General features: G+C 44.8%; 1 protein-coding gene across 1 annotated transcript; it reads left to right on the forward strand.

Moving 5' to 3' along the window:
* Window positions 1–2,277: 2,277 nt before the first annotated feature.
* On the forward strand, window positions 2,278–20,522 carry LOC109911030 (neuronal acetylcholine receptor subunit alpha-2). The gene is made up of 6 exons (XM_020510269.2): window positions 2,278–2,362; window positions 4,534–4,685; window positions 10,023–10,067; window positions 12,525–12,634; window positions 15,413–16,436; window positions 20,226–20,522. Exons 1-6 carry the CDS (start codon window positions 2,278–2,280, stop codon window positions 20,349–20,351), a joined length of 1,542 nt encoding a protein of 513 aa, XP_020365858.1. The 3' UTR covers window positions 20,352–20,522.
* The last annotated feature ends 3,030 nt before the right edge of the window (window positions 20,523–23,552 follow it).

Raw genomic sequence — 23,552 nt, forward strand, 5'->3', positions numbered from 1 at the left:
TATAAGAGAAGCCAGCAGGGAACTTGGTCTCTGACTGTCACTCTGTTTACTTGAGGGGATGGGATGGGGGGGGGGGCACTGTCTTCCATTTTCATTACACCCTATTCACCTTGTTTACATGGTTGCTCTCAGCAGAGATGACCTATTTCCTATTATTCACACCTATAATTAACCTCTATCCCTCCTTTACCCCCATTAGCACTCCCTTTGTCTTTTGCTCTGGACACCCTCACTATCTGTTCCACTTGTTTCATCTTTCTCTTTCACAATAGCATTAAAAAAGCATCATATTCCAGACCTCTTCAGTTCCAAAGAAGAATCACACTGGACACAAAACATTAACTCTTTCTTTCTCCACAGATGGCACCAGACTAGCTGAGCTTCTCCTGCACTGCCTGTTTTAATCTTTGTTCATTGATCTGTGTTTGTGGAGATCCCTTCCATTCACCAAACAATCTTTGTGAAGATTCGCTGTTGAACAGTCTGATAGTGTTTTAGTTTGCCTCTTTGTTTGTAACATTAATGTCTCTGATTTTCCAATGGTGAGATAATTGGTTCTGCAATGTAGAAGGGAGTTGTGCACAGGGATCCAGTGGAATCGGCGCAGTAACAGACTCTGAGAGAAGAGTATGGGAAGTTGAAGATTCCATTGGGCAATTACTCTATATTTGGAATCTTTCCAAAGTACCGATTTAAACTGGAGAATTCTGAAGGTTCCACTGTAGGGAAGTAAATAGTTACTCAGGAAAAGTTAGACTACTGAAAACCTAACCTAATTGCCAAATAACTATAAAACTGAATCCAAAATTACCACACACACCCAGATCTATACACCTACCCAGATCCCTTACACACCTTAGCCCCTAACCCTAACCCTAACCCTATCGCAGCCTCTCTGCTCCTGTGATGCTGCTTGGCCTGCTGTGTTCATCCAGCCCTGCACCTTGTTGTCTCGGATTCTCCAGCATCTGCAGTTCCTACTATCTCTTGTCCAAGGATATGATGCTTTCAGTCACCAAACCCAATACCTCCTTCTACCCCTGAGACTTAACACCCCCTGAGAATGGGAAACATCCCCACATGCCACGCGACCTGATCTGAACCTCCTCTCCCCAGCCTCTCACCACATTTCCTGTACTGTGGGAAAATCCATCAGATTTACAGCAAGGCTCTGCACTTCTGAAGGAGCCCTGATCAGAATCTTCACTCAGGGCAACACGGTGGTTCAGTGGTTAACACTGTTGCTTTATGGTGCCAGGGACTCAGGTTTGATTCCAGCCTCAGGTGACTGTCTGTGTGGAGTTTGCACATTCTCCCCATGTCTGTGTGGGTTTCCTCTGGGTTCTGTGATCTCCTCCCACAGTCCAAAGATGTGCAGGTTAGGGTGGATGGCTGTACTAAATATGAGGACAGGGTTGGCATCTGGGTCTATGAGGAGGGTTTTTTGGAAGGTCATACAGACTTAATGGGCTGAATGGCCTATTTTCATATCATATGAAATATGGAGCTCTTTCTTAATGTAAAACAGTAGGAGTGGTGCTGTAATCTGAGTATAACCTTGGAAAGTCAAAGATGTTTGACACATTCCAACAAAAGAACTTTCCAGGGAGCAAGGTCTGCCCTGTTAAACAGTGCCCAGCAACGGAATAGTGAATGTCACACAGGCTTTGAGAAAGAATGAGTGTTTTTTTTAATCTCCTGTTAAACTGGTGGAGAATTAACAAAGACCTTTAAATCATGGAAAACACAGCCAGAGCTGTCTCCATGTTATTGTGCTTGTATTTTGCATTTTTTGTAGGAAGAGTTAGGTTTTAATTCAAGAGTAATGACTGTGAATCAAAAGCTGTGTTTGAGTGATGGTCATTGTATTTACATCTTAAAGACACATTTGAGTGGAACCTTGGATCGAGTTTGACCTAGACTGTAGGGTCACAGAATTTGGCCTCATCTCTATTTCTATCACTTTACTTGATTGAAGAAGATTTAGATGATGAGCACTCTGTTTTATTACGGTAAAGTGCACTCCTCCAAGTTGAAATATTAATGTGGATGTTTCTCTGTTTTTCTCTCTGACAGGACTCATCCATTAACTCCTGGCACGCTGAAACTTCCTCAGTGGATGCGCAGAGTTGGTTTCAGCACCGCGGACAGCGCTATGAGGAAGTCCCAGAGACGCTCCATTCCCTGAGCCAAACTGTTGCAATTTCATTTCTAATGAATTTGGGACAACGATAATCTGTTGCCTCTTGTTTAAAGTTGGGGTGTCAGGAACGCGGGATGTTTACTCTTTTACACTCGGCAGGAAGTGTCCCAGGAGGCTGCAGTCTGCTCCTAATCTGTTCCCTCTTCCTGTGCAGATGCAGTAAGTTAATATTTTGCAACAAAAACAAAGTTGCTGGAAAAGCTCAGCAGGTCTGGCAGCATCTGTGAAGGAAAAAAACAGGGTTAACGTTTTGGGTCTGGTGATCCCTGGATGAGTTGTACTTGCGTGGTGAGCCTTTCATTCCCCACAGGATTTCAGTTCCATTCATAGAATTAATCAGGCAGTACCGCACCAAAGAAAGGCCATTGGGCCCATCGTGTCCAGCTAATCCAACAGGAACATACTCCCACTCCAGCTTTAAGCTAAAGGGTCTGGATTCTTCAAACAGTCATCCAAGTACTTTCTATATGTGCTATGTCTCCTGCTTCTCCCCTGATTGGGAGATTGGGAATTCCTTATCTGCTCAATCCCTGTCCTCACCCCACTCTACTATTGTTCAGTCTCAACCTCTCACTCTGCCCCAGCCTCGGCCCCTCTGGTGACCTGGATCAAATGAAGCTCCAGTTTGAGAGAGTCCACGTCCAACAGTAGTGGTACCCCAGGCAGGTTCAGAGGGTGGAGGCTCAACATGAGAGTGGGAGAAGGGGCTTTCATAGGAACTTGAAAGCATTTAGGACTCAGTATCGAGTTCAACAACTTACAATCTGGGCAGCTCCTTCCGTGTCCTTTATCATGTCATCAGATAGGCTATGGGCACCCATCACAGCTAACCCAGTTTCACCCACTGCTTTTGATTCTCCCAGACTCACCATTGTCTAGTTGTTTGTCTGCCCACCTGCTGTTCTATCTCTCTGGTCTCCATCTCCTCTCATCATTTACTTTTCGCTCCCCCACCTCCCACCCCACACCTTCAGCATACATACCAAATTCTTATCTACAATCAGTTCATTAACTCTGCTTTCTTCCCACAGATGCTGCCAGACCGGCTGAGTTTCTCCAGCAGTTTCTGTTTCTGTTCCTAATGGTTTCCCTTTCTGGTTTTGCTTGATTGCCATTAGATGCTCAGCAAGTATCACTGGAATGCCCCACCTTCACATTCCAGCTGCTGGCACCCTCCCCCCTACAGCCTCGGCAAACAGGACTTTGTTGAAATGGCATTTGGTGTTCTTACATTTAAGATTTGGTTTCAATTCATAGATGACACATCAGCATTGGTGTTAACACAGGTCATCGCTGGGGCTCCTATATCATGTACCACACAAGAGGGCATGCATGTGGCCCCTAATGGCCCCTGGTGTATCAGACAGAAGGTATTAGCAAAATATAAATGACCTCAATGAATGGGAAGCATTTCTTTTTCTGATTAATTGCTTGATTTTACGGCAAGCTGACCATTGCAAGGGCCACTTATTGAAGTGAATCAAATGGGTATATTCCATCACCTTAGCCACTGATACTGCATTGATATTCATTATCCATGCTTCCATTTGTTCATAAGATGTAAACATCACATAGAAGGCCAGCATTTATTGCTCATCACTAGTTGCCCCTTGAGAAGGTGTTTGTGAGCTGCTTTCTTGAACCACTGCAGTCCATTTGCTGTAGGTAGACCCACAATGACCTTAGGGAGGGAATTCCAGGATTTTCACCCAACGACAGTGAAGGAATGGTGATATATTTCAAGTCAGAATGGTGAGTCATTTGGAGAGGAACTTCTAATGGGTGGGGTTCCCACGTAACTGCTGTTCTTGTCCTTCTAGATGGGAGTGATTGTGGGTTAGGAGAGAATTAATGTCAAAGCTGTTGGGTGGGTGCTGATCAAATGGATTAACAATATGTTTAATCAATAACAGTGGGTTTCATCAAGATTCTGATTCTCCTTCTCTCCCACTCCCTCTCCTTCTCCTGCTCTCCTCCCTCCCCTCCTCCTTTTCCCTCTCCTGCTCCTTTTCTCTCTCCCACTCCCTCTCCATCACTGTCTCCCTTTCCTGCTTGATTTCCTTCTCTCGTTCTCTTTCCCTATCCCTCCCCATCTCTCTCTCCCTCTCTCTCTCCCTCTACCTCTTCCACTTCATTTCCCTCTCCCTTTTCTGCTCCATTTCCGTCTCCCTCTTTCTCTCCCTCTCTCCCTCTCCCACTCCATGTCCCTCTCTCTCTCTCTCTCCCACTCCTGCTCCATCTTCATCTTCCTTTCCTGCTCCCTCTGCATCTCCTGTTCTCTCTCCTTTGTCCTCTCTCTCCCCCTTCCTCTCCTTCTTTCTTACCTCTAGTCTATTGTCAGGAGAAGACTCATTCTCAGGCTGAGGAGAGGCTCTTCAAACATCTCTTCACTGGCTACAATCGGTGGTCCAGACCTGTCCCCAATGCTTCAGATGCTGTTATCGTCAACTTTGGTCTTTCCATCGCACAGCTCATTGATGTGGTGAGATATCGTAGTGATCAGCTCACAATGACTGTTGTATGCAATCATTCCAGTTTACAATCGCCATTGTTGACAATTGCTGCTGTTCACAATCATTGCTGTTCATAATCACTGCTGTTATGTGAAAATGTGAGGTTATACACTTTAGCAGGAAGAACAGAGGAGTTGAATGTTATTTAAATTGAGGAAGACTGCAGAAAGCTACAGTACAGAGGGATTTGGGGGTCCTTGTGTCTGAATCACAAAAACCTAGCATCCAAGTTCAAAAGGCAAACGACATAGTAGCCCATATTCCAAAGGGAATGAAGAATAAAAGTAGGAAGGTTTTGCTAAAACTATATAAGGCATTAGTTAGGCTTACTCAAAGTGCTATGTACAGTTTTGATCCCCTTATCTAAGGAAAGATATACTGGTGTTGATGCAGTCTAGAGACGGTTCATTAGGTTGATTCTGGGTATGTAGAGATTTTCTTATGAGGAGAGGTTGAGTGGGTTGGTCCTGAACTAATTGGATTTTGGAGAAATAAGAGGTGACTTACTATAACATAAGGAGTCCTTAGGGAGTTTGATAGTAAAATGCTTTGAGGTTGTTTTTCCTCATGGGAAAGTCTAAGAACAGAATGCATCATCTCAGGATAAAGAGTCATCCATTTAAGATAGATAAGAAGAACCTTTCTCTCAGAAGCACAGAGGATGTCAAGGCTGGGCCGTTAAGTATATTCAAGGCTGAGATAGATTTTTAATCAGGAAGGGAATCAAGGATTCTGGGGATAAAGCAGGAAAGTGGAGTTGAAGATGATCAGATTAGTCACAATCTCATTGAATGACAAAGCAGACTTAATGGGCTGAATGGCCAACTCCTGCTCCTTCTTCTTATAATCACAATCACCAATGTTCGCAATCACTGTAGTTCACAATCAGTGATAGAAAGAACTGTAGATGCTGGAGTCAGAGATAACACAGTGTGGAATTGGAGGAACACAGCAGGCCAGGCAACATCAGGGGAGCAGGAAAGTTAACATTTTGAATCAGGACCACTATTCAGAAAAATTTTCACAATCAGTGGTGTTCACAATCATTGCTATGAGTTTGCACTGCAATGTTACAGTCTTTACGCTCACCAAGTTTAGCAAAGAAGGAACTTGCATTTAGATAGAACCTTTCACACCCTTAGGACACCTCAACGCTCTTCACAGTGAAATACCAATCATTGTTGTCATGCATACTCACACAGGCAATGCTTTCTGTGCAGGGTTGAAGGAGTTCCTTTGCCCCCTTCTCTTCCCCACTGTGTATAGCAGGAAAAGGACTGAGGGAAGGGACAAAACCAGGACTGTTTTCAGTGACCCATGTGCGATTGTTGGTTGCTCCCAGGAAATGTTGCTTCGGGTTGGAGCAGGAGCTGAGCTGGACCCTGAATGAGGGTCTGCTGTTGGCTTAAGATATGAGGAGACTTGCGGGAAACAGCCATCAAATCTAGATCAGGTTTGGGTGTTTTTACTCTTTGAGAGTGAAGATGGATGAGCTACATAACAAACAAACAGATTAAAGATTTAAGATGTTGGATATTAAAGTTTAAGCGGTTGTCTATTGAATAATTTATCATCACTTTGTGTCTTGTTATCTGTGTTGTAGGGACTGAGAGCTTTTGATTCAGTCTGGTGTTCTCATAATCCCTAGGATTACATTAAACACACTTCATTGACTAGTTCTGTGTACTAACAGCACAACATTGGGAAATACCGAGGTGGGTGTAGAGATTCTTTCATGGAATTCTACCTGGTTACATCACAGTGGGAAGGCCATCACCACCAAGACACAGTAGCAGGAGTGTGTACTGTCTACAAGATGCACTGCAGAAATTCACCAAAGATCCTTAGACAGCACTTCCCAAACCCATGACCACTTCCATCTAGAAGGACGAGAGCAGTAGATATATGGGAACACCACTCTCTGCAAGTTCCTCTCCAAGCCACTCGCCATCCGGACTTGGAAATATATTTCTGTTCCTTCAGTGTTTCTGGGTTAAAATCCTGGAATTCACTCCCTATGGACATTGAGGACTTACCTGCAACACATGGACTGCAGCGGTTCAAGAAGGTGCTCACCAACACCTACTTAAGGGGCAACTAGGGATGGGCAATACATGCTGACCCAGCCAGTGACACCCACATCCCAAGAATGAATAAACTAAACATTTTTGTGAATTCTTGCTGCAGCCTTCACATACTTCCTAAAGTGTACTGCCCAGAAGAGAGCACTGTATTGCAGCTCAGAATCAATGTTTTATACGCAAGTTTATCATAGCTTCTTTGCTCTTTTACTGCGTATGAATAAATCACAAGTTTTGTGTGCTTTATTAATCATTTTTGCAACCTGCCCTGTCACTTTCAATGATCTGTATAGATACACACCCAAATCTCTCCGCTCTGGCACCATGTTTGGAATTGTTCCCTTTCATTGATACGACCATCCATTTGTCCTTGTCTCAGAATTAAGCTCCCTATGAAATCTGCTTCCAAGGGAAGTGAGATCTCTTCACGTTGTGCCCAGTGTGTTAGAAGTTCCTGTTGGAGCTGGCTTTCAGAACAATTCTTCTGGTAGTGCAGTGACCAGGGCTTTGTCCTCAGTGTCCCGAAGGAAAGGGGAGAGAACATAACTGGGTCCTGACTCCACACAAACCTCCCCCTTCCACTCTTGTCAGTCTGGACTCCACTGTGAGGCCTCCATAGTCAAATTGCCTGCCATTTCTGACTGTCTGAACTTGAACAAGAAGTCAGATCTTACGAGGCAATATCTTCATCTTAAATTTTCACTCCTATTTCCAAAACCTCTCCCTATTGCTTTAATCTCCTCCAGCCCCACCACCGTCCAAGATCTCCGTGACCCTTCGGTTCTAGCCTCTTATGGATCCCTGATCTGAAATCTCTACCCTTAGCTGCCTGGACCCTGAATTCTGGAATATGATTTCATCTGTCTATCTCACCTCCCTCCTTTAACCCTCTCCTTAAAAGCTAACCACTTAACCAACCTTCTGGTGTTCTGTCCTAATGTTTCCTTTGTGGCTCAGTGAAGCACTTTATTTTATAAACCTCTTGAGAACAATTTTGGGACGTTTCATTATGATCATGTCACTATATAAATGTAAGTTGTTGTAGGTTCCAAACTGGCCATTATGGTGTCTGTTATCTGAATGGGAATTACTTGGAGGAGTGAGGGAGCAGGGAAACAGATGTAGACACTTCAGTCTGTACAGTCTAGAGAAGGCTGCTCTGTTGTGTTCTGTCAGTACACTGAAATCCATTAGGTTTCTCCTTATGCTTCAGTTATCTGCCAGAGGCTAATACAGACCATATACGCCACAGACATTCCAGCTGCAGAACATCACAACGAGAATTGGAATGATTGCATTGGTTGACTGCCCATTATACCAAGATGCAGATTAAAGAAATATGTCCCTTAGACACAAATTATTAGAGCAGAAAATGTTCACTTTCATCTAACAGTGATGTGCGGCACCGAGTCTCCTTCACGTATCTTCATTCCGCCGCGCACATTTTCAGCCTTACACACTGCTGCCCCCTCACTTTGGCGCAGATGATCCCCATGGCACTGTTTCTGAGATAAGCAGGGGCATTCCCCCTGAGGCGCTGCTCCATTTTTATCCCTCAATCAGTATCACTGAAGACAGGTCGTTATTATTTTGCGTTTGTGGGAACTTCCTGTCTGCAAATTGGCTCCCATGTTTCCTATACAGTGATTGCTTTTCAAAAGCACTTATTGGCTCTGAAGTACTTTTGCGACATCATGACATGGCAAAAGATGCTACAGAAATGCATTTTCTGAAGAAGGGTCTAAGCCCGAAATGTCAGCTTTCCTGCTCCTCTGATGCTGCTTGGCCTGCTGTGTTCATCCAGCTCTACACCTTGTTATCACAGAAATTCACATTTGTTGTCCTATCTCTGATTAGTTGTAGAAAGGCAGCTGTTTCAAAATGGCTTCATATCTCCTGAAATAAAAGTAAACAGGGGAAACAATGGCCTAGTAGTATTATTGCTGGACTGTTAATCCGGAGACCTAAGTAATGTTCTGGGGACCCAGGTTCAAATCCTGCCACAGTAACTGGTGGAATTTGAATTCAATAAAGATCTAGAATTTAGAGTCTAATGATGACCATGAACCCATTGTCGATTGTCAGAAAACCCATCTGGGACACTAATGTCCTTTAGGAAAGGAAACTGCCACCCTTATCTGATCTGGCTTACACGTGATGCCAAATTTACAGCAATGTGGTTGACCCTTAACCCAGAGGGCAGTTAGGGATGGGCAATAAATGCTGGCCTAGCCAGTGACACGTACACCCTGTGAATAAATAAGAAAGAATAAAGAACAATACAGCACAGGAACAGGCCCTTCGGCCCTCCAAGCTTGCGCCACCACATTTTGCCCTTCCACACTAAAACTGTGTTCACTTACAGGAGCTGTTTCCCTCTATTCCCCTCCTATTCATGTATTCGTCCGGGTGCTTCTTGAACGCTGCTATTATAGCTGCTTCCACCACCACCTCTGGCAACATGTTTAGGCACTCACCACCCTTTGTGTGAAAAACTTGCCTCGCACATCTCTTATAAACTCCCCCTTCACTCCTTGAAACTGTGTCCCCTAGAAATTAATCCCTCACCCCTGGGAAAAAGCCTCATAATTTCCACTCTATCCATGCCATTCACAATCTTATAAACTTCTATTAGGTTGCCCCTCAACCCCTGCATTCCAGTGAAAACAACCCCAGCCTTTCTTCCAACCTTTCTTCATTGCTAAAATCCCCCATACCAGGCAACATTCTGGTAAACTTTTTCTGCAGCCTCTCCAAAGCATCCACATCCTTCTGGTATTGTGGGGACCAGAACTATATGCAATATTCCAAGTGTGGCCTAACAACTTCTATAAATCTGCAGCATAACTTGTCTATCCTTATATTCAATGCTTCTTCCAATGAAGGCAAGCATGCCAGAGGCCTTTCTTTTAATTACCTTATTTAACCGCACTGTCACCTTCAGCGATCTGTGGGCCTGCACACACAGATCCCTCTTCATATCAATACCCCTAAGGGTTCCGCCATTCACTGTATAATTTCCACCTGTACTTGACCTTCCAAAATAAATAAACAATTAGGGCATTATCCTAATGAACTGACTTGAATTTACTTACCAACACAATTTGAGAGGTTTCTTTGCAATATTCTTGACTCACTCCACTGGCTTATTGTTATATTGGTTATGAAGTAGTGATGAATTATTCACAACAATTATTATCTTTTCCCTTCCTTTTCTTGGAACAGGATGAGAAAAACCAGATGATGACAACGAACGTTTGGCTCAAGCAGGTAGGTGTGTTTTCAAAAGGGAAGATTTATTTCTCCTGTGATCCCTGTGTTGTTGTGATCTCCTCATTGGGGGTTCACCCAACATTCTTCATGAGCTCCTAAGTGAGTTACAGGCTCTGCTCATGTTTAACCAATGGACACCGAGCTTCCAACTGCTCCCTTCCTATTTGGACACTAGTCTTCAGGGGTTTCAGGATCCAAATATTGACTGATCACTCAGCAGTGCCCTTAAACCAGAGAGCTGATATACCTGTTTGACTGGATTGGAGATCTGGTGGATCTGTTTGAATGGATTAGAGATCCAGTGGACCTGTTTGAGTGAATTGGAGATCTGGTGGACCCGTTTGGGTTGATTGAAGATCTGGTGGACCTGTTTGAATGGATTAGAGATCTGGTGGACCTGTTTGAGTGAATTGGAGATCTGATGGACCTGTTTGAGTGAATTGGAGATCTGGCGGACCTGTCTGAGTGAATTTGTTTTTCTTTATTCATTCATGGGATGTGGGCGTCACTGGCCAGGCAGCATTTATTGCCCATCCCTAATTGCCCAAAGGGCAGTTAAGAGCCAACCACATTGCTGTGGGTCTGGAGTCACATGTAGGCCACACCAGGTAAGGATGGCAGTTTCCTTCCTTAAAGGGCAGTAGTGAACCAGATTGATTTTTCCAACAATTGGCAATGGATTCACAGTCATCATTAGACTCTTAATTACAGATATTTATTAAATTCAAATTCTACCATCTGCCATGGTCGGATTTGAACCCAGATCTCCAAACATCACCTGGGTCTCTGGATTAACAGCCCAGCGATGATACTACTAGGCCATTGCCTCCCTCAACTGGGGGTCTGTTGGACCTGTTTGGGTTGATTGGAGATTTGGTGGACCTGTATGGGTGGATTAGTATGCTGATGGACCTACGGGGACATGGCTTGGGGAACTCATGGATCCGTGGTGTAAACATTATTGAACTGCCAGTCGGGATTGATGATTGATGAGTGTGTAGGTGTTGAGGTTTGAGTTCTGATAAATTTGTTGGCATGGACCTTGCAGAGTGATGAATCACAGCCTTACACAGAGTGCCACTCAGCAGGAACTGAATCTGTGACTTTGGGGAGGTGATGGCCTGGTGGTATTATTGCTAAAGTATTAAACCAGAAACTCAGCTAATGTTCTAGGGACCCGGGTTTATATCCTGCTACGGCCAATGGTGAAATTTAAATTCAATTTTTAAAAATCTGGAACAAGAGATCTTCTGATGAGTGTGAAACTATTGCTGATTTTTGGAAAAACCCATTTGGCTCAGGCATGTCCCTTAGGGAAGGAAATTTCCATCTTCACCTGATCTGGATTACATGTGACTCCAGACCCACAGCAATGTGGTTGACTGTCAACTGCTGTCTGAAATGGCCTGGCAAGCCATTCAGTTCAAGGGCAGCTAGGAGTGGGCAATAGATGCTGGCCATCCAGTGATGCCCAGTCCCATGAGTGAATTAAAAAAATTGATGTGAAGACTCCTCTAAACTTAATTCTATTTTAGTCCTTTGTCAGAGCTATTGACATGTCATTTTGTTTCCCCATCAACGTCCTTGAGATTACCACTGATCTGAAATTCAACTGGGCTTGCACATAAACACAGTGGCTACAAGGGCAGGTCAGAGGCTGGGAATGCTGCAGCAAGTAGCTCACTTCTTGCCTCTCCAAATCCAGTCCACTATCTGCATGGCACAAGTCAGGAGTTTGATGTAATACCCCCCAGTTGCCTACTAGGGGCAACTCCAATAACACCGTACGAGCTCAACATCATCTAGGACAAAACAACCTGCTTGATTGGCACCACATCCACAAATACCCACTCCCTTCACCACTGACACTCAGTAGCTGCAGTGTGTAGTATCTACAAGATGCACTGGAGAAATTCTCCAAGGCTCTTTAGACAGCCCCTTCCAAACTCAGAACTCCTTCCATCTAGAAGGACAAGGACAGCAGATACATGGGAACACCACCACCTGCAACTTCTCCTCCAAGGCACTCACCATCCTGACTTGGAAATATATCACTGTCCCTTCAGTGTCACTGGGTCAAAATCCCGGTATTCCCTTCCCAAGGAAATTGTTGGTCTACCTACAGCACATGGACAGCAGCAATTCAAGAAGAAAGCTCTCTACTGCCTTCTCAAGAGCAACTAGGGATGGGCAATTAATGCTGGCCTGACCAGCAGTACTCATATCCCCTGAATGAGTAATAATATAAAAATATATGCTGAATGGTTGATCTCACTGGGCTAGGGGTTCACTGTGGCTGACTGTATCATTTATAACAAGCTCCAGGAACTTTGGCCCCTTGTGTGTAGCTTCCCATCTGCTTTCTCAGTTCTTGTCCCTTCAGGTTTTGTCAGACACTGTGACAGCTCTTCATTACCACTGTACCCCTCCTGATTACCTGTGTTTCTTTTCTAGGAATGGTATGATTATAAACTTACATGGGATCCTGCAGAGTTTGACAATGTAACTTCAATCCGTGTCCCTTCTGAAATGATCTGGATTCCTGACATTGTTCTTTACAACAAGTGAGTTTTACAATTTCCTTGGGTGAAATTCCTCTGGGATGTAATTCAGAGAAGTATGAACTGATACAGTTTGACAGAAGGAAAAGGGACTTAAATGATTGAGTGCTAAAGGTTGTGCAGGAGCGGGGGTCCTGGGGTTGTGTGCGCGCCAGTCTTTGTAGGTAGTTGTACATGTTGACAGAGTGGTTAGCAAGGGATAAGGGATATTGGGGTTTATAAATAAAAGCAACAAATATAAAAGCAGGGGAGTGATGTTGAACCTTTACAAAGCTTTCGTGAGGCAGCAGTGTATTCAGTTCTGGACATTTTAGCAAGGATGAGATCGAGGGTGTTGTGAAGATTTAGTGGAGTTATTCCAGTTATAGTAGTTTTAAGAAGCTGGGATTGTTTTCCTCAGAGCAAAGGAGATTGAGAAGAGATTAGATCAAGTTGGATTAGACTAGGACATGTTTGGATCTGACAGATGAGTGAAACTTTTCCCTTGACGAATGTGACAAGGATGGGGAAGGGGTGCAACTTTAAAGTCTGGGGCAAGAGCTGCAGGGGTGGAGGGGGTGAATATGAAGAAGACACTTACATGTGGTGTAGTTAGTGGGAATGAGGTGGACACTTGCTGCCCATCAACGAGGTAGAATCAGAAGTGAACAATGACACTAAAAAGAATTTGAATGGGCACTTGGAAGAAATTTAGAGGGAGATAAGGATTTAATGAGTTTGACGGGGGGGGGGGGTGGGGGGGGGGGGGTGATGGGGGCGTGGGGATGGCGGTGGGAGGGTGGAATAAGACTGATGATATGGCCCTGTGGAGGCTGGCATGAGCTTAATAGCCTGAAGGTACCTCTTCTGTGCTACCGTCTCAGATTATTTATATCAAATAAATCAAGCCTTTCCAGTTTTGGAGTGACTAGCAGTAAGGAGATTTCCTCCTTGCCTTTGTGTTGAAGAGCATGAAATAGAAACAGGACGAGACCATTCGACCTGTTGACCATCCTCTGCTTAAGAGAGAGAGAGAGAGGCTGGTGAATGCCTGTGGCCATGTAGTTGCAGTATTGTCACTTCACTGTATGCTAGCCAGCTGGTCAAATCTGTACCAGATTAAGAATGTACCAGAAACAAAAACAAAGTTGCTGGAAAAGCTCAGCAGGTCTGGCAGCATCTGTGAAGGTAAAAACAGAGTTAATGTTTCAGGTCCGGTGACCGTTCCTCAGAACTGAATGTACCAGGTTGACCGAGTTGTTTGTTCAACTTTCAGTTTTTGTTGGAGAGTGCAGTTACCTGGAGGTAACTGCTATTGTTTGTGCATGGAGCCAGCAGACTGTTAGGGAGTTAGCTAAATTCTGACATGGTGATTGGTGGCCTTGGCGTCCAGCTTCATAATCCTAAATCAGAGTGTTCACATCCCACCATGTTTGAAAATTCTGGATGTGAATAGCTGGTCTCAGTAAAAGTGACCAGAAAGCTGTCAGACTATCGTAAATCCCCAATGAGTTCAGATATGCTCTTCCTGGAAGGAGCCCTGTCATCCTCAGTGACTCTACTTGGCAGACAGCCCTCGGAAATGGTAAACCTATTGTGGTTCACTGCGTCCAGGTGATAAATGCCTGCAGAGCCTACAACCTGTGAGTGCATTAACAAGAACTGACATTTGTGGAAAAAATGTCTGAGGAGATTTCATGCTTGTTTGACAGATTTTAATCAACATACTTAGCTAGTGAGTGTATGTTTGCTAGAATGTCAAGATTGGTTCTGCTGGGGCGGGGAGTTCCGAAAACCTGGCAGCTGCAGGCCTGTTTCAGAATATCAAATATACTGAACCAGCACTTATCTCAGACAGAAAGGACCTTCCAGATTGTTGGCATGTTAATCAATGCAAAGTTAGCTGCTCATTAAATTCAAATTGATTACATAAACTGCAAGGATTGCACTTTCAAGAGAGATAGCTAGATTAAATTGAGCAAGGATTAAACGGAGAGAAACTGCAGAAAACTGTAACACAAAGGGACTTGGGGGGACTGGTGTATGAAACACGGAAAGCTAGCACACAGGTGCAGCAGGTAATCAGGAAGGCTGATGGAATGTTGGCCCTTATTTCAAGGGGTTTGGAGTGTAAGAGTAGGGAAGTCTTATTGCAACTGTATAAGGTGCTGGTGAGACTACATCTGGTGTACTGTCAGCAGTTTTGGTCTTATTTAAGGTAAGATGTCATTTCATTGGAGGTAGTTCAGTGAAGGCTCACTAGGATGATCTGTGGTATGGAGGTGTTGTTATATGGACAAAGGCTAAACAGGTTGGGACTCTATTCACTGGAGTTTAGAAGAATCAGAGATGATCTCATTGAAACATACGGGATTCTTAAGGAGCTTGATGGGATAAATGCTGAGAGGATGTTTTTCCTCATGGGAGAGTCTAGGACTAGAGGGCATTGTCTCAGAATAAAGGGGTGCCAATTTAAGCCTGAGATGAGGAGGAATTTCTTCTCTTAGAAGGTTGATAGTCATTGGAACTCCTTACCGCAGAAAGCTATAAGGCAGAGTCCTTGTGTATATTTAAGGCTGAGATTGATTCTTGATCAGTCGGGGAATTGAGGGTTACAGGGAAATGGACAGGAAAGTGGACATGAGGGATGTTGCATCAGGTCAAAGGGGCTAAATGGCCTACTCCTGTTTCTATGGTCTGCTGATTGATTTCTTTTCAAAAGTTATGGATGAGCTTTGCTTTGATGATGATTTAGCCCTGGGCCTAATGGCACTGTAAACTTGGCCTCTTTGCTTGTTGCAGTGCAGATGGAGAGTTTGCAGTGACACACATGACGAAGGCTCACCTCTTCTCAACGGGCCAGGTACAGTGGGTGCCCCCAGCTATCTACAAGAGCTCCTGCAGCATTGACGTCACCTTCTTTCCTTTCGACCAGCAGAATTGCAAAATGAAGTTTGGCTCCTGGACGCATGACAAGTCCAAGATTGATCTGAGGAGCATGGGCAGGAATGTCGACCTTAAGGATTACTGGGAAAGTGGCGAGTGGGCAATAGTCAATACAGTGGGGATTTATAACAGCAAAAAATATGACTGTTGCTTCGAGGTGTACGTTGATATCACATACTCCTTCATTATCAGGAGGCTCCCTCTCTTCTACACCATTAACCTCATCATTCCTTGTTTACTCATCTCTTGTTTAACTGTTTTGGTCTTCCATTTACCATCAGCCTGTGGAGAGAAGATTACTCTTTGTATCTCGGTATTGCTGTCCCTGACTGTTTTCTTGCTGCTTATTACTGAAATCATCCCCTCGACTTCGCTGGTCATCCCTTTAATTGGAGAATACCTACTCTTCACCATGATCTTCGTCACGCTCTCCATTGTTATCACAGTCTTTGTCCTCAACATCCACCACCGCTCGCCCAACACCCACAAGATGCCCAGGTGGGTGAGGAAGGTCTTCCTTGATTTCATCCCTTGCTGGCTCTTCATGAAGAGACCGAGATCCAAAACCGAAATGTTCACCGACCACTTCAGTCCATTAGAGTTGAAACTTGGCCTGTCCAAATGCTGCCCTCCCTTAAGGGGTCAGGAGCCATGGTTTGACCTGGCCCCCTGCCAGCCCAGTCTGGCGGGACCTTGTGCCCTCGGTCACCCTGAGTCAAGCAGGTCCACAGTGGAGATGGACGATGGAAACCGCCGAGCCTGGCCAAGTAACACCACTCAGACAGGAGCCAATCTGTCGCTGTCTCCCAGCATTATGAGAGCACTGGAGGGAGTGCATTATATTGCCAACCATCTCCGAGCTGAGGATGCCGATGTTTCAGTAAGTGTTGCTGGTGGTGTTGGGGGCGTTGGGGGCGTTGGGGGAGTGGGGTGGGGGAGGTGGGGGTGTCCCATCCAGTTGGTGGACAGACTGCTTGGGAGGTTTGGTGCGTTCTTTGGCAGATTCTTATACCCAACTCCAAGAGCAGGCTGGTGGGAGTGAGATGGCAGACTGGGATGGTGGGGGTTTAGAGTTGTGTGACTGGGACTTTCTCACCTCTGCTGCCATTTTACCAGAGCTGGTGGTGCCGCTGAGACAGAACAGCAGCTAGTTCTTGGATTTGCTGACAAGCCTTTCCAACCTCAGAGGAGCCAAAACTCACAATTCTGGAAATTCCAAATGATGGGCATGTCAGTTATGGTTCCCAGGGTCAGTCAGAGGTCATAGAATAGAATCCCTACACATGGAAGCAGGCCACATAGACCCTCCAAAGAACATCCCACCCAGACCCACCCTCCTACCCCATTCCTGTAATCCTGCATTTCCCGTAGCTAATACACAAAACCTACACATCCCTGAACACTGTAGGCAATTTAGCCTGGCCAGTCCACCCAACCTGCACATCTTTGGACTCTGGGAGGAAACTCGAGCACCCAGCAGAAACCACGCAGACACAGGGAGAGGGGGCAAACTCCACACAGACAGTTGCCTGAGGTTGGAATTGAATCTGAGCCCCTAGTGCTGTAATGTGGCAGTTCTAACCACTGAGTCACCATGCCACCCACCTCTGCTTCCTCTTTGTGTTAGGTATTAGGGAGACATTGATGGAGAATGGGCCTCATAAATGAGGGAGGGGGAAGTGAAGATGTGGAAGGAGGTGAGTGGAGTATGGGAGAGTGGATACCTCACTTGTGCCATTGGATAGATTCCAGATTAATTCTGTACTCAGAAATCAAACAGAATCATTTCACAGAGAAACAGGAGAGCTGTAGAGATGTCAAACAAACATAGAAGCATAGAAGGTAGGAGGAGGAATACGTCATTCGATGCCTCGAGCCTGCTCCACCACTCAATATGATCATGCTAACCATTAAGCTCAGTAAGTTAATCCCCTCAGCTGTGTGGCTTACTTGATGATTTTAGAAGGCAGTCACGAAGTAACCACATTGCTGTCAGCCTGGAGTCACATGTAGGTCAGACTGGGTAAGGATGGCAGATTTCCTTCCCTAAAGGACTATAAGACATCAAAGAATAGGAACAATAGTAGGCTATTAACTCCTCGAGGCTGCTCTGCCAGTCAATAGGATCATGGTTGATCTGACATTCCTCACATCCATTTTGTTCCCTTTTTCCTCTCACCCTTGATTCCCCAACTGATCACAAATCTATCTAACTCAGCCTTAAATATATACTGTGTGCAGATTCCCCCACAGGTCTCTGTGGCAAAGAGTTCCAAAGGCTTATAACCCTCTGAGAAAAGAAATTCTTCCTCACCTCAGTCTTAAATTGGTGTCCCTTTATTCTGAGACAATGATCTCTGGTCCTAGACTCTCCCATGAGTGGAAACATCCTCTCAGCACTTACCCTGTCGAGCCCAGTAAGAATCCTGTATGTTTCAATGAAATCACCTCCCATTCTTCTAAACTCCAGTGAGGAGATTCCCAACCTGTTTAACATTTGCTCATAAGATAATCTGTCCATGCCAAGGATCATCCGAGTGAACCTTCTCTGAACTGCCTCCAAGGAAACAATATTGTTGCAATGAAAACGGAGTGGTTTCATGATCATCATCACTGAGCCTAGCTGTCAATAGCAGGATTTTATTAATTGAATTAAAATTCTGCAAACTGCTACTTGAAGCAATGTTTTATTTTCTGGAAGATGAGTGTGTGGAATGTTTCTGTGACAGTTTCACAAAACCATGTTTTGTCGAACCAACCAGACACAAAGCTATTTTAGACCCAGTGTTGTGTAATGAGTCAAGATTAATTAGCAATGTCATCATAAATGATCTGGTGAGATTTTGAAAATATTTTTTCATGGCATCTGGGTTTCACTGGCTAGACCTAGTTGACCTTTGAGAAGGTGGTGGTGAAATGCCTTCTTGAACTGTTGCAGTTTATGTGCTGTAGGTTGACCCACAATGCAGTTAGGGAGGGAATTCTAGGATTTTGACTCAGCAACACTGCAGGAATGGTGATATATTTCCAAGTGAGGGTGGTGAGTGGCTTGGCGGGGAATCTACAGGGGGCGGTGTTCCCATATATCTGCTGCTCTTGTCTGTCTAGATGGAAGTGGCCTTGGGCTTGGAAGGTGCTGTCTAAGGAGACATAATAAATTTCTCCAGTGCATCATGTAGATAGTACACACTGCTGCTACTGAGAAGTAAGTGAATCTTGAAGGTGATGGATGGGGAAACACAAGGCACTTTGAAGGACAAGGCTACAAGAGTTGTCTATTTACTCCTTCAATACTGCTCCACCAATTAGTTAGATCATGGCTAATCCAGTTGTGACCTGACCTCCACCTTCCTATTTATTCTCCAAATCCTTGACTCCCTCCATTTTCTTAAAACTATCTCACTCTTTTTAGGCTAACTTCAATGCAAAGATTAAATCAGGAAGAGTTAATGGAGAAACTGTAAAATAATGATAAAATTAAATTATACGTGAAACTGCAGACTTGACAGAAAATCACAAACTGAGACAGGAAAGTACCTGCACAGACCACAGTCTATAGTGGGAAATTGTTAGCCAAAAAGCAGGAAACTGACAAAGCAAAACACAAAGAAATTATTAATAGTGGAGGAAATGGTTAACCAAAGGTGAGAAACTAGTTTTACAGACTGAAGCTGAAGTGGGCAATGGTTAACCAAGTACCTTCCTGTACAAGAGCTGCTCTCTGCAGGATGAAAGTGAGCGGATCTCGGTTAATGATTACCTGTTCCATGTTCTATGTTGGCGTTGCTGGGGGCAGGCAGCTCCTGTTCTGAGGTTTTATCCTGCACAAGAAGCTCATTGCTATTTGGTTTCACAACAACGACAGTGGAGAGAGGGAGAAACTGTGAGTCTTGTACAAATCCCGGCGTACTGGGGCCACTCTTCTCACCTCATCAGTTGTTCAGAGTATGGAACTGAGCAGTGAAAGGGTTTGCTGTGTTAGGGAGGGGATTGTCACCTATGTGGCTGCACCTTTGCTGAGTAAAGTGAGAGAAGCTCTCTGCCACTTTCCCTTCAGGTGCAATTGCAGTACCATCTAGGAATTAATCTTTGTGGACAATGCAAGGCAATCCTGGTGGATTGGACATTCTACATGGAATTCTCTGTGGTTTTCCAAACTGTAAATTATCTGATCACCCTGACCTGAACTCCTCTTCACTGAACAGGGGAGTGCTGAGTGGTTAGTCTCGTGAGCAATGGCCCAGGTTAAGGCCAGGTTATCCTCTGAGATCTTTCTGAGTCAGGCTGCAGGGAGATGGAGCTACAGCTTTCACCCAGGTGGAAAGTTCACTAGAATGTGCTGCTTCCACAGCAGGTCTGAAGGGTAGATTTATCACCAGGGAAATTCTACTCACCACAAAGTCTCAAATTGCTCAGATTTAACTGTATCTTGCTTCTCCTTCCTATTCCTCCAAATCTATTCCTTCTTTCCCCTCATCTATTCCTCTCTTCTCTTCCCTACCCTCTCCCCTCCCTACCCACTCCTCCCCTCCCTATTCTCTACCCTCCCCACCCTTCTCCTTCTCCTCTATCCTTCTCCTCCCCTCCATTACCCTGTTCCATTCCTATCCCTCTCCTTCCCTCCTATACCCTTTCCCCTCCTTACCCCGCTCCTCCTCTTCTCTTTCAGGTGAAGGAAGATTGGAAATATGTTGCCATGGTGATTGACCAGATTTTTCTCTGGATATTTATCATCGCCTGTTTGTTGGGAACGTTCGGACTTTTCCTCCCACCCTGCCTGGCTGGAATGATTTGATATTCCACTTGTAAAGTAGGGAGAATAAGCTGGGAGTGTTTGAGCCGTAAGTGAGGGTATGGGGTTAGGGAAATGTTCAAAGGAACTCTCCCTTTCACCTACCCCTTTGTGGACCTCCACCTCCCTACTCCATTCCCTCACTCCCCTAGCCCCATTTATCCCAAACTCCCCCACTCCCATTTACCCCAAACTCCCCCACCCCCATTTACCCCAAACTCCCCCACTCTGCCATCCCCACTTGCCCCACTCCCCCACTGTGATCTCCACTCCCAGCTGTGGCCCTCACACCCCCACCCCTCCCGCCCGCCAACTCCCCCACCCATCCCCACTCACACAATACCCTTCCACCCTCAACACACCCCACTACACATTCCCCATCCTCCTAACGGGCCATTTACTCACCCTACTCCTCTCTACCCCACGCCCAACTGCCCCACTCGCTCACCATCTTTCTCCCAATTCCTGACCCACCTTCATTAACCCCCTCCTCCCTACCGGTGACCCATTTACACCCCAGCCTCCCCAGTCACCTCCACCAAGCCTGACCAGGAATGCAGTAAAATTCCTGACGGGGTGAATTGTTTTTGGTCACAAGGAATTAACATTGCCCTCACGTACTGACCCCACCTCTCTTCCTTGCTGATTATCTGAGTCCAATCCATATTTTCATGAAGAAGCATGTTAAATATTGTGAATAACTAATTAAAATGTGGATATATGACCATAAAGATGCCGGATGGCGTATTTTGTTCATTTAGCATTGATTTGCAGATACACAGTTTGGTGTCATTTTTGATTTATCGACTTCGAATATTCTAAAAAGCATTTCCATCTCTTTTGACTGCCCCAGTATTTATGTGGAGAGCTCAGTGATTAAGGGACTGCAGTTTCCATATTCGCTCAAGCTCAGAATTTGTTGTCAGATCCCTGGTGGATAGCTCGTGTCCCTGTTAACTACCACTCTGCATCCCCAACACACAGACACACACACACAGACACACACAGACACACACACACACACACATGCGCGCGCGAGCATACACACTTGTGCTGCTTCACCCTTGCTCTCTCTTACTCAGTGGGTTTCTGTTGAGCAATGTTTTCTGCAGTCAACCTTTCCAGATTAGGAGCTGGCACGTTAACATATTTTTGAAGTGAAACCTTGATTAAATATGAGAGAGGGTTCACAGGCAGACCTGATTGTCTGGGTCTATGCTCAGTTGGTCAAACTCTTGCTTCACAGTCACAGAATACAACTTTCAAGACCTCATCTAGCAACCTGATTGCTCAATGCAGGCTCCCTTCGAGGTCTGTCCATTCTTATACAGTCCTGACTGCCTTCTTATCTTTACCTTTCATAAACATAAACACATCCGAGACCAATATTTCATTTGAGTTCTGAGGAAGGGTCACTAGACACAAAACATTAACTCTGATTTCTCTCCACAGATGCTGCCAGACCTGCTGAGTTTATCCAGCAATTCCCGTTTTTGATTCCATTTGCCTTCTCTATTACCTGCTGGATTGGATTCCAGGTTTTTGTGATTTATGGATGCGGAATCCCAAATCCCTCCATGTGTAGCTTTCTGCAGCCTTTCCCTATTCAAGTAATATTCAGCTCCTCTATTCTTCCTGCCAAAGTGCATAACATCATAGTTTCCAACCTTATATTCCATTTACCAAGGTTTTCACCCATCAGATAACTAGAAGCAGGAGTACACCATTCAGCCCCTTGAGCCAGCTCTGTCATTTGATACAATCATGGCTGATCTCATTTCAGCCTCAACTCCATTCTCCTGCCTGCTCTCCATAACTGTTCAACCCAATTCACGCTGCTCACTCTACCTGTGTATATCTCTTTTTGAGTCAGACAGTCATAGAGTCATTGAGATGAAAAGTACGGAAACAGACCCTTTGATCCATCTTAAATAAAAACTGAAAGAACTGTGAAACCTGTAAATCAGAAATAAAAACAGAAGTTGCTGGAAAAGCTCAGCAGGTCCGGTGACATCTGAAGAAAAAATCAAGAGTTAATGTTTCGGATCCGGTGACCCTTCCTCAGAATGGTCCATCATGTCCATGCCGACCTGATGTCCTAAATTAATCTAGTCCCATTTGCCAGCATTTGACCCATATCCTTCTAAACCCTTCCTATTCATATACCCATCCAGATAGCTTTCCGAAGATGTGCCGGCTGGGTGAATTGGCCATGCTAAAGTGCCCATAGTGTTCAGGGATGTGTAGATTAAGTGGGTTTATAGGGGGATGAGATGCTCTGTGGTTGGTGTGGACTTGTTGGGCCGAAGGGCTTGTTTCCACACTGTAGGGATTCTATGATTCTATGATGAAATGTTGTAATTGTACCAGCCTATATCACTTCCTCTGGCAGCTCATTCCATACAGCTCATTCTGCATGCAAAAGTTGCCCATTAGGTCTCTTTTAAATCTTTCCCCTCTCACCTTAAACCTATGTCCTCCAGTTTTGGTCTTCCCCAACCCAGGGAAAAGGCATTGCCTATTTACCCTATTCATGACCCTCATGATTTTATAAACCTCTATGAGGTCACCCCTCAGCTTCCGACTCTCCAGGGAAAATAGCCCCAGCCTAATCAGCCTCTCCATATAGCTCAAACCCTCCAACCCTGGCAACATCCTTGTAAATCTTTTCTGAACGCTTTTAAGTTTCACAACATCCTTCCAGTAGTAGGGAGCCCAGAACTGCATGCAGTATTCCAATAGTAGCCTAACCAATGTCTTGTACAGCCACAACATGACGTCCCAACTCCTATACTCAATGCAATGACCAATAAAGGCAAGCGTACCAAACGCCTTCTTCACTGCCTTGCCTACATAACACTCCATTTTCAAGAAACTAGGGACCTGCACTCCAAGGTCTCTTTGTTCAGCAACACTCCCCAGGACCTTACCATTAATTGTATACGTCCTGGCCTAATTTGTCTTTCCAACATGCAGTACCTCACATTTGTCTAAATTAAACTCCATCTGCCACTCCTCGGCCCATTAGCCCATCTGATCAAGATCCCATTGAACTCTGAGGTAACCTTATTTGCTGTCCACTACGGCTCCGATTTTGGTGTCATCTGCAAACTTACTAACCATACCTCCTATGTTCACATCCAAATCATTTATATAAATGATGAAAAGCAGTGAACCCAACACCGATCCTTGTGGCACAGAACT

This window comes from Rhincodon typus, chromosome 9, assembly GCF_021869965.1.
Source record: "Rhincodon typus isolate 14 chromosome 9, sRhiTyp1.1, whole genome shotgun sequence".
In the NCBI taxonomy this organism is placed as follows: Eukaryota; Metazoa; Chordata; class Chondrichthyes; order Orectolobiformes; family Rhincodontidae; genus Rhincodon; species Rhincodon typus.